The 13,690-nt window shown below is 41.5% G+C and overlaps 1 protein-coding gene and 2 long non-coding RNA genes across 3 annotated transcripts; 2 read left to right on the forward strand and 1 right to left on the reverse strand.

The window, feature by feature from the left end:
* The first annotated feature begins 3,398 nt into the window (after positions 1-3,398).
* Positions 3,399-5,757, forward strand: LOC121649050. Its single transcript, XM_041999581.1, has 4 exons — positions 3,399-3,870; positions 4,989-5,122; positions 5,254-5,401; positions 5,751-5,757. Exons 1-4 carry the CDS (start codon positions 3,536-3,538, stop codon positions 5,755-5,757), a joined length of 624 nt encoding a protein of 207 aa, XP_041855515.1. The 5' UTR covers positions 3,399-3,535.
* A 669-nt stretch (positions 5,758-6,426) lies between these two features.
* LOC121655628 lies at positions 6,427-7,197 on the forward strand. The gene is made up of 2 exons (XR_006013256.1): positions 6,427-6,612; positions 6,737-7,197. It is a non-coding gene; the product is annotated as an uncharacterized LOC121655628 (long non-coding RNA).
* Positions 7,198-7,498: 301 nt separating this feature from the next.
* Positions 7,499-9,151, reverse strand: LOC121655676. The gene is made up of 3 exons (XR_006013269.1): positions 9,023-9,151; positions 7,867-7,978; positions 7,499-7,644 (listed from the first exon to the last, which is right to left on the reverse strand). It is a non-coding gene; the product is annotated as an uncharacterized LOC121655676 (long non-coding RNA).
* Positions 9,152-13,690: the final 4,539 nt, after the last annotated feature.

Below are 13,690 nucleotides of genomic sequence, written 5' to 3' on the forward strand. Positions count from 1 at the left end.
ATGAAAATTCCGAGAGCAAACACACATGAAGGGAGATGGTGGTGAAAGTGATGTCCTTCCCTCACCGCTGTGACAGGGGCCATCCAACGCCTCAGTTACATTTTCAACCTGCTGTCCAAAGCCTCTTTAAAAGTGGGAAACCCAACAAATCTAACGTTGTGGCTACTTTTCTACCTTTTATGTAGTGTGACTTAGTTTGGCAGTCTTTCACACAACACGAGACTCCCATTTTATCAAAGATTATAACGCAGCAAAGACATGAACAGTCATTTACAAGGAGGATGCAACCAACTAGAGATGTGACGTTCATGAACGAATCGATTCTTTTGAACTCTTTTAAATGAACGATGGGAACCGATTCACAGCTGTGAGCCATTCTTTTTATATACAAATTTTTGACACTGCCTTCATCAAATCAAATCAAACTTTATTTGTGAAGCGCTTTTCATGACATAGGTAATACAAAGTTCTTTACATGATTATAAACATAAGAATAAAAACATATTTGTGTGAATGGGGGGGCATGTTTGTGTGCGTGCGTATGCATGTGTTAGGATGAGTGGGGGTGTGTCTGGGGAGTGAGAGTGGGAGGGTTGGATGCTGTGCGAGTGTTTATATTTTTTGGGTGGGGCTGAGAGGGCATATGTGAGTTAGGATGAGTGGGAGTGTGCAAGGAAATAGGTGTGTGCATGTGTTTCTGTGTGTGGTTGGGGCGGGGTTAAGTGCACTTGTGGGGGGGGCCTGGGTGGGCCTGGGGGTGGTGGGCCGTGTGTCTGCCCCTGTACCCATCCTCTCATTCCCCGTTAGGGGTGTGGGAGGGTGGGTATTTTCTGGAGTGGGTGGCGGCTCACTGGCTGCGGTCCCTGAATGGCCCGGTCGTGGGGGGCGGCCTCTCCTGGCCTGTCTTGCCCTGGGGGGCCTCCTGGGGTGCGGGGGTGCCTAATGCCACTAAAGGCTCATCATCCAGAGGGAAGTTTGCTTCCCTCTGGACATACATCCCCGGACCCCTCTTACTTCCCGCTCTCTCTGTCTCACACACACACACACGTAGAGAGTTGGGAGGCGTGGAGCCATGCGGGGTGGAACGGAGGAGACCATTCAGTGGTCTCCTTGGATGCACCCTGTGGCTACTCGCCTCTCAGTTTTAATTGCACAAGACACCAAAACACAAGAAACACAACACACAAACAACACCTGGGGGGCATGGCATGCGGTGCATGGCGGGCGGGGCCACTTAGGTGGGGTGGGGGGGGTTGCCCCAGGGCCAGGTCCCGGGGTGGCTGCACTGGTGGGCTGCTGGCTCTGTGGGGGTTGGGTCAAAGGGGGGTGCTTGGGGCTCGCTGTCCGCTGGTCCGCCTGGGGTGTCCCCCACGGGGCATGGTGGGTGGGTTGTGTGGCGTGACTGTGTGGTGGTGAGTGATTGTGGGTGCGGCACGGGGGAGGGTGTGAGTGTGGGGTTATATGGGGTGCAGGTTGAAGTAGGTGGGGAGTTGGGGGAGGGGGCCGATAGCACCCTGGTTCCCGGGGTGTGCGGCTGGAACATCGGGGTGTGTGCTGGCCTACGCCGGGTGGCTGTCTGGGGGGGCCTGGTCCTCCTAGGCATGTTGTGGGCCCTCTGCCTTTGGGGGGTGGGGCGGCCGCCTCTGGGCTCCTGGGGCCCTGGGCCCTTCGCTTGGGCTGCCCTGGGTGGCCGGTCCCTGGCGGGGCCAGTGGCTGCTGATCTTGGCCCACTGGGGCCTGTGCCCCGGGACCGTGGGGGGCTCTTGCTGGGGCTCTCCTCTGCCGCCCTTCGGGTGGGGCTGGAGTCGTCTTCGTGGTGGGGTGGCATGGGTTAGTGCTCCGGGTCTGCTGCTGAGGGCCCGGCCCAGGCCCTGGTCTGCCTCTGGCCTCCGTGGAGGCGAGGTCGCATTTGCATGATCTCACTCACCACTCTTCATCACTGATCACTCCTTGATTCTCATGCTCTGCATGCTGACACACTCACTGAGTTGTCTAGTGGGTTTTTAATACTAAGCGATAATTATAAAAAAAATTTTTTGTATTTTTCCTGTGAATTAGTATCTGGTCGCTGTTATGTCTTTTTGATTTGGTTTTTATTTAAAAACTCTTAATGACTGGCAGCCTTGTTTTTTTTTTTTTTTTTTTTTCTGTGTGTGTGTTTCTGCTTTTGTAAAAGTTGTAGGAAATTTCCTGGTGTGTTCATGTACAGGTGTAACAGTTTGTTGTCTGGTGATGGTGTGGATTGAAGGGTCGTTTCCTTCTGTCTGTGATCTTTTTGTCTCCTTTCTTCTTTCCCTTTTGCTCTTTTTGCTATTTTCCATCTTTTTCTGTCCCCTCCGGTCAGGTCCAGCAAAATTATAGATTCCGTGATTCAAAGTAAATAAATAAATAAATTAATCACATTATCAAGAGGTGTGATTATTATCAAGAGGTACCAACTGTGTCATGGTGCTTAAACTGGTTTTCACACAGTATGTCTGTTGAACCTGCTGTTGATAAACCAACTACTTGTCTGATATTTTGGATTTTTTCCATGAAAAATTTGGCAAACTCATTGCAGACCTTGGTGGAATAAAGTTCAGGTGCTATTGACAAAGGAGAGTTTGTTAACCTGTCAACAATAGTGAATAAGACCCGAGCATTATGATAGTTTTTGCTAATAATGTCAGAGAAATAGAACTTTCTTGCATTCTTCATTTGTAGATTATAAGAGTGAAGTTTCTCTTTATACATGTCATAATGAACCTGTAGATTTGTAGCGCATCTGATGGGTTTGCTCAGTTTTTCTTTTACGACTTGACCTGAAGCAGAAACCCAATCCATTACGTTGCCTCATCTTGGGCTTTTCAACAAAATCAGAGGATTTTAAAATCGACCGGGTCGAATCCACCGTAAGAAACCTGCTTTCACAAAGTGTCAGAATCCGGACTGGAAACCATTTGTAGGTTGAAGTCAAACGAACATGTCCCCTCAGTTTTCCTTGTAGTTGTAGCTTCCAGCATATGAGGGACGAGAAATGACAAAACAAGAAATAAATATAAAAATAAATATATACACATATAAATAAATAAATGCACAAATAAATGTATAAATGCATATATAAATAAATATAAAATACAAATATACATATAAATAAATAAATGCACAAATAAATGTGTAAATGCATATATAAATAAATATAAATATAAATAAATACATAAATACATAAATATTTTTATTCATTTTTGTGTATTTATACATTTATGTATTTATTCATTTATTTATTTCTACATTTATTTATTTCTACATTTATCTATTTCTACATTCATTTATTTCTACTTTCATTTATTTATTGCTACATTTATTTATGTATTTCTGCATTTCTACATTTATTTATTTTTTCATTTCTGTCTCCGTATGTTAATAAGGTGGGCGGTTCTAACATTTCTCTGCAGCGCGATTGGTTGAAGTGGTGCGTATGCTCCCATCTACTGCTACTGCCTAGATTCGAGTGTATGAGTTGTTCTTTTGGTTGGTCAATTTGCTAGGCCTACGAATGGAAAGTTGTTTTGCAGCCGATATCGAACAAAATGAAGCAAACGACTACCTCCAGTTTCGTTTGGCACGGATCATGGAGGATTTAGTTCAGCTCCAAGCTGAGATGGATGTGGAGGTTGACTCGGCTGCATTGGACAGTCTGGAGGAAGTTGCCCGCCAACTAGCCATCCGCTCAGAGTCAGAGGGAACAAGGACTGGACGACCATCCTTTATTTTACCTCCAGAAGTCATCGAAGCGCACCTCCATTTGGGCCACACCGCTGCAGACATCGCATATTTGTTCAGGGTGTCTGAGCGAACAATCAGACGGAGGATGGCACAGTACGGGATAAGGTAGGCTAATTTTCAATAAACATGGTCCAGTTAGCCCAAAAGTCCCTGAGCGATAAAACCAGAAAATGCATTAATAAATGTATTATTGCCATGCCAGCAGCCGACCATTAGGAAGAAATACCTGATATTGTTTCATGTTGTAATATATAACATCTGTTATCGACTGTCTGTACTAAAATCCATAGGTCAGGATAAGTCTTTGCTGAGATGATATTCACGTGTATAAACCGACCATCCTTTGGAGTCCAGGGGGCATTTTGGGGGGTTTTTCTCGCCTGGTACATCTTGTGTATTATTGCTGATAAAACAGCCATCTTATGATGCACAATCAAGTATTATACATTTTCTTTTCAGGTCAATCTGGGCTTTCATAATATTCATAATGCACTGGTGTCACGTAAATGACATAAAAGTTATAGAATCATAAACAGAGGAAAAAACTAAACAGAAAATTAATTTCACAAACATCTACTGAAAAGGCCCAGTGAACTGCAATGAACAACTGTCTAGACACTATAGAAATGTTATTTAGGGTCTTGGGGATACTGGGTTTAAAAAATTGGACCTGTAACTTTAAAACAAATGTCAAAATTGTCCCATAAGTGCAAAAAACTCCCATTTGCTCACTGTTTCTGATGCCATTCTTGGAAGCAGTTTCTGTCTGCAATGAGCTACATCACATATTCTACCCTTTGCCGTGTATTTTTCTTATATAAAATTTAAAGAAAATTGCACAAAAACAAGTCACAAGGCTAATAGTAGCATATATTACAGTACTGTGTGAAATTCCATACTATTCCATTGAGATATTAGTCTTTAGACATCAATTATTGCTTTCATATGTAGCACACTCCGGCATCGTCAAAATAAAGATTGGAACTTTTGTTTAATTGTGACTGTATTAAACATGTTGTGAGGATTTTCTTTCCTTAAAGACCAACAGTCTCTCACACCCAGAGTGGGGGTCTGACTCAAAGACATTTTTTTTTCAAGTGAAGTCATTTTTTGTTTGATGGAGTAAAACAAAGTACAGAGGTGATTACAACGGTCCCTCGTTGCGATCACTGTTTTGTTTCTGCTATGGTTATATTTGTTTTGTGTGTGTTTTTGTTGACCAGAGTCCATGATCTGTTAACACCGCTGGATGACAAAGATCTTGATGAAAAAGTGACCCAGATTCTTCAACACCAGCCCAACTGTGGCTACAAAATGATGCTTGGTCACCTGAATGCTCAGGGCATCCACATACAGAGTAAGTGAGCCATTCATTGTATTGGGGTAATTTTAAGAATTAAGCTAATTTAGAATTTATCGTGATATTGGGGAAGAATCAACTAGTTTCTTTCAGTACATGTAATTTTGTGCCATTTTTGTCTGTTGTAGGACAACGTGTGCAGGATTCCATGCGGCGTGTGGATCCTCATGGAGTTTTATTGCGAACCCTTCAGTTGAACCCACAGAGACGGAGGAGGTACTCTGTGCCAGCATCCAACAGTTTGTGGCACATCGATGGCAATCACAAACTAATAAGGTATCTGAATAGCATTAATGATCTTAACTATTTGCACAAAATCATAGAAACCTCAATACAGGGATTAATCCTTGCCTTAGAAATTCCCTTTTTACTTGGTTTTCATCTGAGATTTGTATCGATCCATGGTGGATGGATCAGAACACAAATTTGATCCAAAAACTCGAGCCATAAATTGAATGAATCCACCTGTTCAGTTGTGAGGCATTTAATGAACATTGCATTGCAACAAATATTAAATATGTAAACTAGAATTTTGTGTTGATCTGAATTTCTTTTCATCAAGACTTTATTTGTGAAATTAAAATGGGATTACTGAGTCAATGTGTTCTGCCAATGCCCTTTAAAGATATTAGAGATACAGTACCTTAAGCCTAATTTTATCAGAGCTCTGTGTCACATAACACAAAGCTTGCACACAGACAGAGCTGGTTGGGCCATTGCTCTTAAACCATTTCTATATATATATTTCAGATGGCGTATTGTTGTGCATGGTGGTATTGATGGCTTTAGTCGCCTCATCGTGTACCTGGATGCAACCACCAACAACGACAGTCCTGAGCAGCTTTCTCAAAGCTGTTGATGTCTATGGTGTACCATCCCGTTTGAGGTCAGACAAAGGAGGGGAAAATGTGGATGTTGCACGCTTCATGGTGGCCAACAGAGGACTTAATAGGAATTCACATATTTCTGGCAGAAGTGTCCATAATCAAAGGTAAGAATCTTTGTATCAAACATCTATCTAAATAAGTATCACACTGAGAGTGTGTGTGGTGTATAGATAGATCTATATCTCATTTAACTGATGGTCCATATTTGAAGGTAGCTACCTCCTGTTTTCTTTTATGGGTAGTTTACATACACTGTTTTATGCCACATACTTACCGACAAAAAAAGTTTACCAAATTACACAAAAACATTCATTTTTCCTTTTTCCAATCAGAATAGAGCGGCTCTGGAGAGATGTCTATGTGGGAGTACTTGATCTCTTCTAAACAATCTTCAACAGCCTTGAGACTGAAGGTTTTCTAAACCCAGACAATGAAGTTCATCTCTATGCTCTACACCTGTGCTTTGTCCCTCACATCCAGAAGCACCTTGATGTTTTCAAGTATGGCTGGAACTGCCATCGACTGAGCACTGAGGGAAATCTGTCACCACTTCAACTGTGGACTCACCATGAGCGTGATGCACAGCAAGAACCTGTCCAGGTTTGAATTTTTTCTGTTTTGTTTTTGACTGGAGCTGTTTTTACAGTTGATCCATGTGACTCCAGTGACTTCATAATGGATTTTGTCTGAGCAGACCCCCTAACCTCATTACCATATTCTATAGGTTGACGTAGAGTATGGTGTCGTGGTCCCTGAGGTTCAGCTGCAGCGCCCGCTGACCGAACAGGAAGTGGAAAGCCTCCCAAAACCTGATGGTCCTCTGTCTGATGTCTTGGATTCTTACATAGAGACAGTAAATCTTTTATCTGAGATGCTCCAGTGAAATACGGTTTCAAGTACAGAAAGATTTAATCATACATTATACTATATTTGAAGTTGCTCGTTTACTTGTTGACCTAGCAATGAAAAGTCTTTGAGAATGAAAAAGGCAGAACTTTTTTTTTTTTACTTCAATAACTTTTGGTTATGTCATAGAGCCTTGTACAAAATCTTTCCTTTTGTTTTAAGAGTTGTTTTGACACATTATGTTTATATTAATAGAGGCAGACATTTTGTGAATCCTAAAACAATTTGTTATGGTGCCCTTGGTAAGTCAAAAGAATAAAAATTCTTTACACACCATAATTGGTCTCCCTTTTAACATCAAACTCTTGTCATGGTAGACATTTTGACCACACAGTCAAAGCAAAACTGTTTGACTGATAAAACTGTTCCACTAAATAAACACCAACTGAACAGTGGGACTGAACCTAAGAGAGAAACATGCTTCACATAAATTGAAAGTGAGCCTTAACACATCCCAAGTTGGCAAATTAAAATACTAGGTGGTGATTTGTTTTCTTTTAAATGAGGCTTAGATCATTCCAAAACCAGTATCAACAGTTGAAATGGCAGCAGTGATTTCTGTTTTGAAGATACTGTATTCAGTGTAATGTCTTGGTAGTTTTAGCGTGTGGAAGCAGGTGGAAGACTTGGGGTAGCTACTCTCAATCACTTCAACATCGAAGTATCTGGGAAGTACATTCCAGCCCACCCAGAACTGCACAAGTTTCTCCAGCAGCTTGGAAGAGGCTACAAAAGGAGAAAAGAAAATGCATCTGTTAGTTTTTTTTTTGTTTTTTTTTTTTCATTTCAGCACAATAATATGTGCGTTTGGTTGTTGCTGCATGTGAGAACCCACTCTTTATAAGTTTTCCTTTTTTTAAATAGAGGAATAACACACTTGTGTTGCATAGAGTAAATTGCTTTGTCACCATCACAATTAACCTGAGGGACTTTTACACATTTACTAACCATTCTCAATAAATGTTCTGAGAAATCCGGAGACCCTACAAGTATCCTCCAAGGAGACTTCCATGTCTTCCTCATCATCGTGTGTGGGCCAGTTGATCTTGTCCAAGATTATCTGACAAAATATTTTAGAAGTTAACGTCTGCTTTTTAAAACCATCCAGACTAAAATAAGTGAACAAACACAATAATCCCAAGAATGACTGGAAAATTATTAAATACAAATTGGTACATCTATATGAAGTAAGACTACTGATGCCTAAGGGGAAATTCATAGTGTAAGTAACGGTCCACTTAAAAGTTGTAGTGAGATTAGGGTATGGTCATGTTTTAAAGAGTTTAGAGAAACATACCAGTAGTTCTAGGGCTGGTCTGTTTATGTTTATTAAAATAAACATACAATAGCTGTGTTTCCACGGGCACATGTAATTGGAAAGGGGCCCCTATGAAATCAAAAATACTTAATGTAAACATGTGAATTGGAAGAGTCTGATCTGATACGGCTCGATCGGAAAGAAATTTCATTCCGAAAGAGAGAGGTGGGTTTTGTCCAATCATCATTCCAATTGACATCCATGTACACATCCTTTTGGATCATAGAGGTAAAATAATGCCCACTGAGCATGTGTGCAACATCAGCATGACGTCTTTCCACCTTGACAGATGCTTAGCATCTGCTCTGGACAAGTGGAAAACAGGACACCCTAACTGTAGTGAGCGAGTGATGATGTGCAAGTCTGCTCTTCTCTCCTGTAGCGAAGGAGCAGTAACATTAAATACTGCTCAGCCTGTAATTTGGTTAACCCCACCAATAAAAACAAAATATAGCTACAGGTAAACATGCCATGAAGGTCCATGATGGGAAAAAATGTAAGTATAGGAAAATACAATGCAAGGGACAGGACGTGCGGACAGCATGGCTTTGCTTACAGTTCCTCTTTCGGGAAATTCAACAACTCTGCACCTGTTCAAATTATTTAGTCAGACTGAATGATTGGTGCACATGTGCTCACGCCATAATCAGATCATTTCATTTAGTGTCCATGTAAACAGAGATTTGCAATTTCCGATAAACCAAGGTTTGAATCGGATAGGGGGAATTTGATGCATGTAAACTTAGCTACTGACACTGCAAGGGTTTGTTAGGACAGTCTCAGTACCTGTGCTGTGAACTGTATATCAGATATTCTTGGAAATAGAAGAGGAACTGTGTCTGTTCTCTCTTTCAGAAAAGGCCAGATCTGTGTGTCCTTTAAACCCCGTCGTAACTGGTGGACTTGTCTGCAGGTTCTTCCAAGAACCTGAAAAATATTTGAATGATACAATTGCAAAAAAGGCCAAAACATGACAGCTATTTAGTTAATCAAAATGCCAACTTTGATCAGTCAATGGGATGTGTATGAGCTGTTAAGTATAGAATACTTAAGCATGGAAGAGCAATTTGTCAAACAGCCATCTCCTGTTCTCAGAGGTGACCCGAGGAAAATCCCAGGACATCGCCAGCGCATTGATGGTGTCTTTTTACTCAGAAGATAATTCTGCCTCACCATCCAGCTAATAATGAAATTTTAAATTTATAATTATTCATGAAGACTACATAGTTATTTCCTCAATCTAACACATTTTAGTTGATTAATGTTACTGTAAATAAGTGTTTAATAGAATAAAAGCTTATTTTGTTTATTGATATACTGGTACTCCAGCAAGTGAAAATCACAACTACTTGATGTGATGTGGAATATCTTAAAGTTGATCTGAAAGATAAATATGATTCCAAACATAAATGTGATCATTCATTCATCCATTTTTTGGACCGCTTATCCAATTTAGGGTTGCAGGAGTTGCTGGAGCCTATCTCAGCTATTATCAGGCGAGAGGCACGGTACACCCTGGACAGGTCGCCAGTCTGTCGCAGGGCCACACAGAGAGACAGACAACCATTCACACACACTCCTACGGAGAATTCAGAGTACCCAGTTAACCTAACATCATGCCTTTGGACGGTGGGAGGAAGCTGGAGAACCTGGAGAGAATCCACATGTACATGGGGAGAACATGAAAACTCCACACAGGAAGGCCAGTGTTGGAAAGGTTTCAACTCCTCCCAAGCCTGGGCTTCAACCGGCTACCCTCTTACTATGAGGTTGCGGTGCTAACCACCACACCACCATGCAGGCAAAAAAAAAAAAAAAAAAAAAAAAAGAAGGTGATCATACCAACTTAATTGTCTCACGGATATCAAGGTCTGCACAGTCCTTCAGATCAATTATGGCTTCTTCTGGGGATCCACCAAAGAGAACATGCAGTATTGCTGGGCTAAGTCCGCCTAGGCACGGCCCACCGTGTAGGAACGAGTGACCAATCATTTGGCCAGCAACAAGAAAGAAGTCGCTTTCCAGAAGAAAATGGGAAGTGGAGGGAATCAAATGATCTTTTTCACCCTCAAATAGAAGTGTTCCCCCTGGTGCTTAAAATTAAAGAAAAGACTAATTACATAGAGGGTTATGCAAAGGACAGATATTCTCCTGCCATACAAACTTTTTAAAGTAAATATCATTCATTGATTCTACATAGCAGTCTACTGCGGAGGCAACAGGCTTTAAAAACAGCAATATTCACTTTTAAGTCTCAGGAATGAAGCAGGATTAATATACAGGTCTGGGAAAAGATTTGCTTTCAGTCTGAAAATGGCCAAGTACTGTCAAATCCACAGTTATTTAAAAGAAATCTATTTTTAAAATGTGTAAAATTTAATAACATTAAATACAATTTTACTTACCAAATTGAATGTCAAAACCATACTGCAGTTTGGACATGATCGTTGAGAAGAAGTGGCGAGTCACACCATCACCAATTGCAGGATCTCCTAAGCAAGAAACACACACTGCATACATCAGTAAACAGCAAATGTGGTTGTGAACGTGTCTGTGTCCTTACATGATGATCTATAATGTATAGTAAAGTAAAAACACCTCTACCTTTCAATAACTTAGAAACATTCAAAATAGATGGGTTGTTCTCAACAAGACCTGCTTGTTATTGTTTCAGTGAACTGCACATCCGAAAATACTTTTCCATTTTAAACATTTAAAAAATGTTGAGAATCATTGAAAAATTATGCTTTTTTTTTTCCATCTTAAAGCAATAGTTCAACATTTTGCCACAATCCCAATAATACTCCAACTTGAAAGTATTCACAGACCAGCTCACATCTCTGCAGCACAGATCTCGAACAACAGACACTTATAATTAAAAGTTATGTATCTGCTCATATGATCATAGGAAAATGACCGTAAAATGTTGAACTATCACATTTTTTTTATGGATCACATTTACCCTTAAGCGTGCATGTCAAAGGAGAAGCCCAATTGACATGAGCCATCTTGTAAAAAGAAAGGATTGCCCTTTCCCTGTCCTCTGCACGGTTTCCAAGATCCATGACGATACTTAAAGGCTTTTCAGTTTCATGTTGAACCAACAGCCCTTCTTTGAATCTCTTTGATGCCTCTGAAGGATCTGGCTCGATTTTCCAACCTATAAACAGTTCAAAATATTAAAAAATACTTATTACTTACATGTACTGTAGGGAGCAACAACTTGCTGAAATAAAGCATGTAATGTGTAATTTTAATGGAACAGACCAGCAAAGCCTCTCTCTTCAATGGAAACTAGATCAACAATCTCCGGAGTAGCAACATGTCCATGATGTCATGAATGGCAGGCGGCGGAGGACCCAAATGCAGGCAGTCAGGCAGGAGACAGAACTGTGCTGGTGACAAGGTTTAATTCTCAGGACACAAGACAGGGAACCACACACAACAGGGGAATAAACCACATGTAAGGATCTGACAAGAAATAACAGAAAACCAGGAGTACTTATACACAGAGGGAATAACAAGACACAGGTGAAGTGGATGACTAATCAGACCAGGTGAACTAACGAGGCAGGAACAGAAAACCACAGAACATCAGGGAAAAAACTAACTGAATATAACCAGAAAACCAAGAACATGAACATAACACACACCAACACCCAGAAACCGTGACACATGAGGGGTTTCTAGAGCTGTTGGGCCTTGCTATCTGACTTCCTCTGGATGGGAATCTTCTTCGTTTATATCCATTGATACCTCGCCACTGCTCTGAAACAGTCTTTGTATAAATAAAGGTGATTTTGTTAGTGCATTTGACATAATAAAACTTATAACTGACAACTACGTAGTGTATCAAAAGTGTAAACGAAAGGCAATATTGAAATAAAACATTTCACTTGCAAGTTCATTTCTAACATTCATCCAGGATATGCAAACCTTCACACTTGGACTTGTGGTCACAAGAGAACATGTGGATTCATATTTATAACAAGAACAGTTTCTTCCTCTCAGCCATTACTTATGTACACCAGCTAAATGACAGATTCAGACTCAACACAAACTCTTTACACACCACATTTGCAGACTTATGTTCTTGCACATTGTACAATTGTAAATATATTTGTAGTTGTTTTTAACCTCTCGTCTTGATTCTGCATGCGCTTAATTCTTATTCGTTTATTCTTTTGTATTATTGCTTCTATTGACCTGTGTTGTTTGCACCTCTAAAACAAAAGAAATTCCAATCTGTGAACATGTTCACAGAAATGGCAATAAAGTAATTAAGATTCTGAAAGTTTGTTGCCGTAGTCGCAATGGTTTTAATATTATGGAATGTTATTACTGTTGCTGTGAAAGATAATTTGTGTTTTTATGATCTCAGTTTCCAGCTCAGGGACTACAGAGAAGAAATTATCCCTAGCTATGTCTGGAACAGCTGAGACCTGTGCATTGTCCCTATCTAAATATGTAAAATTTCACATTTCGTTTATTTAACACACTGTCAAGATTCTCTAAAACTGTTGGCTGATGGTGGAATCACTGCCTCACGTTCTTTGTTGTGCTATACCTTGTGCATTCATCGCTGTGATTTTTTATAGTAGCGAAAGGAAACTCCTCCCCACAGTGCACACATTTCTCCGGTGGCCCAAGTAGTTCACTGTTGCTCTCTGTTTGAGGTAACTGTATAAGACATCGGTTTCATATTATACACAAATATATTGTTGTAGTCTGCATTTGTAAGAAGAGAAAAGCAGTTTAAAGATGAAGAACTTACAGGATCAGGATTAAGGTTCCTCTGCAGTGGTCTGATGAAAATGGTAGCATGCCCAATCTTTTTTTTTTTTTTTTTTTTTTTTAACCTGTCTTGTCCAGCATCGTTGCAAACAGAATGATTGTCTGGCTGCCGTCTGGTGCTGGGCAATTTTACTCTATCAAGCAGGGATTTATACTACATGTATAAAGTCCCTCTTGATGACATGAAAAACTTTATTAAATCAGACTCTTAATGCTGGACTCGACCGGAGGGGACAGAGAGAGAGAGAGAGAGAAGAAAGTAGAGAGAAGAGGGAGGGGAGAGAGACCTGTGTGGATGTGTTGGAGAACTCGGCCACACGGCGACGCAAAGACTGTGTGGAGACGTTCAGGAAGGAGTGACCATGCAGAGTGATCATGCAGATGCCACCTCACTTGAACAGAGGCCAGAGTCAGGCCAGCGGTCCCGAGACCCAGGCCACCAGCCCCCCCGCAGGCAACAGATCCCGACCGGTCCACAGAGACGACCTCTCGCCCGCCCAGGAAGGCAGCAGCAGGAGACCCCAGCAGGAGCCACCCCGCGGACACAGGGCACCGGCCCCGGCGGGCCGAGGCCAGCGGTCCCCGACCCCCCCGGGCACCGGCCGCCCGGGACAGACGGGGCAGAGGGCCCGGGCCCAGGAGCGCAGGGACACCCCCCTC

Source organism: Melanotaenia boesemani, chromosome 2 (assembly GCF_017639745.1).
Source record: "Melanotaenia boesemani isolate fMelBoe1 chromosome 2, fMelBoe1.pri, whole genome shotgun sequence".
NCBI classification, from domain to species: domain Eukaryota; kingdom Metazoa; phylum Chordata; class Actinopteri; order Atheriniformes; family Melanotaeniidae; genus Melanotaenia; species Melanotaenia boesemani.

Excerpts from the sequence above, each read along its gene's own strand:
- LOC121649050 (XM_041999581.1), top strand. The coding sequence starts at position 3,536 with ATGGAAAGTTGTTTTGCAGCCGATATCGAACAAAATGAAGCAAACGAC. Across the intron at positions 3,871-4,988 it reads ATGGCACAGTACGGGATAAG|AGTCCATGATCTGTTAACAC; the intron begins GTAGGCTAATTT and ends TTTGTTGACCAG. Across the intron at positions 5,123-5,253 it reads TCAGGGCATCCACATACAGA|GACAACGTGTGCAGGATTCC; the intron begins GTAAGTGAGCCA and ends TGTCTGTTGTAG.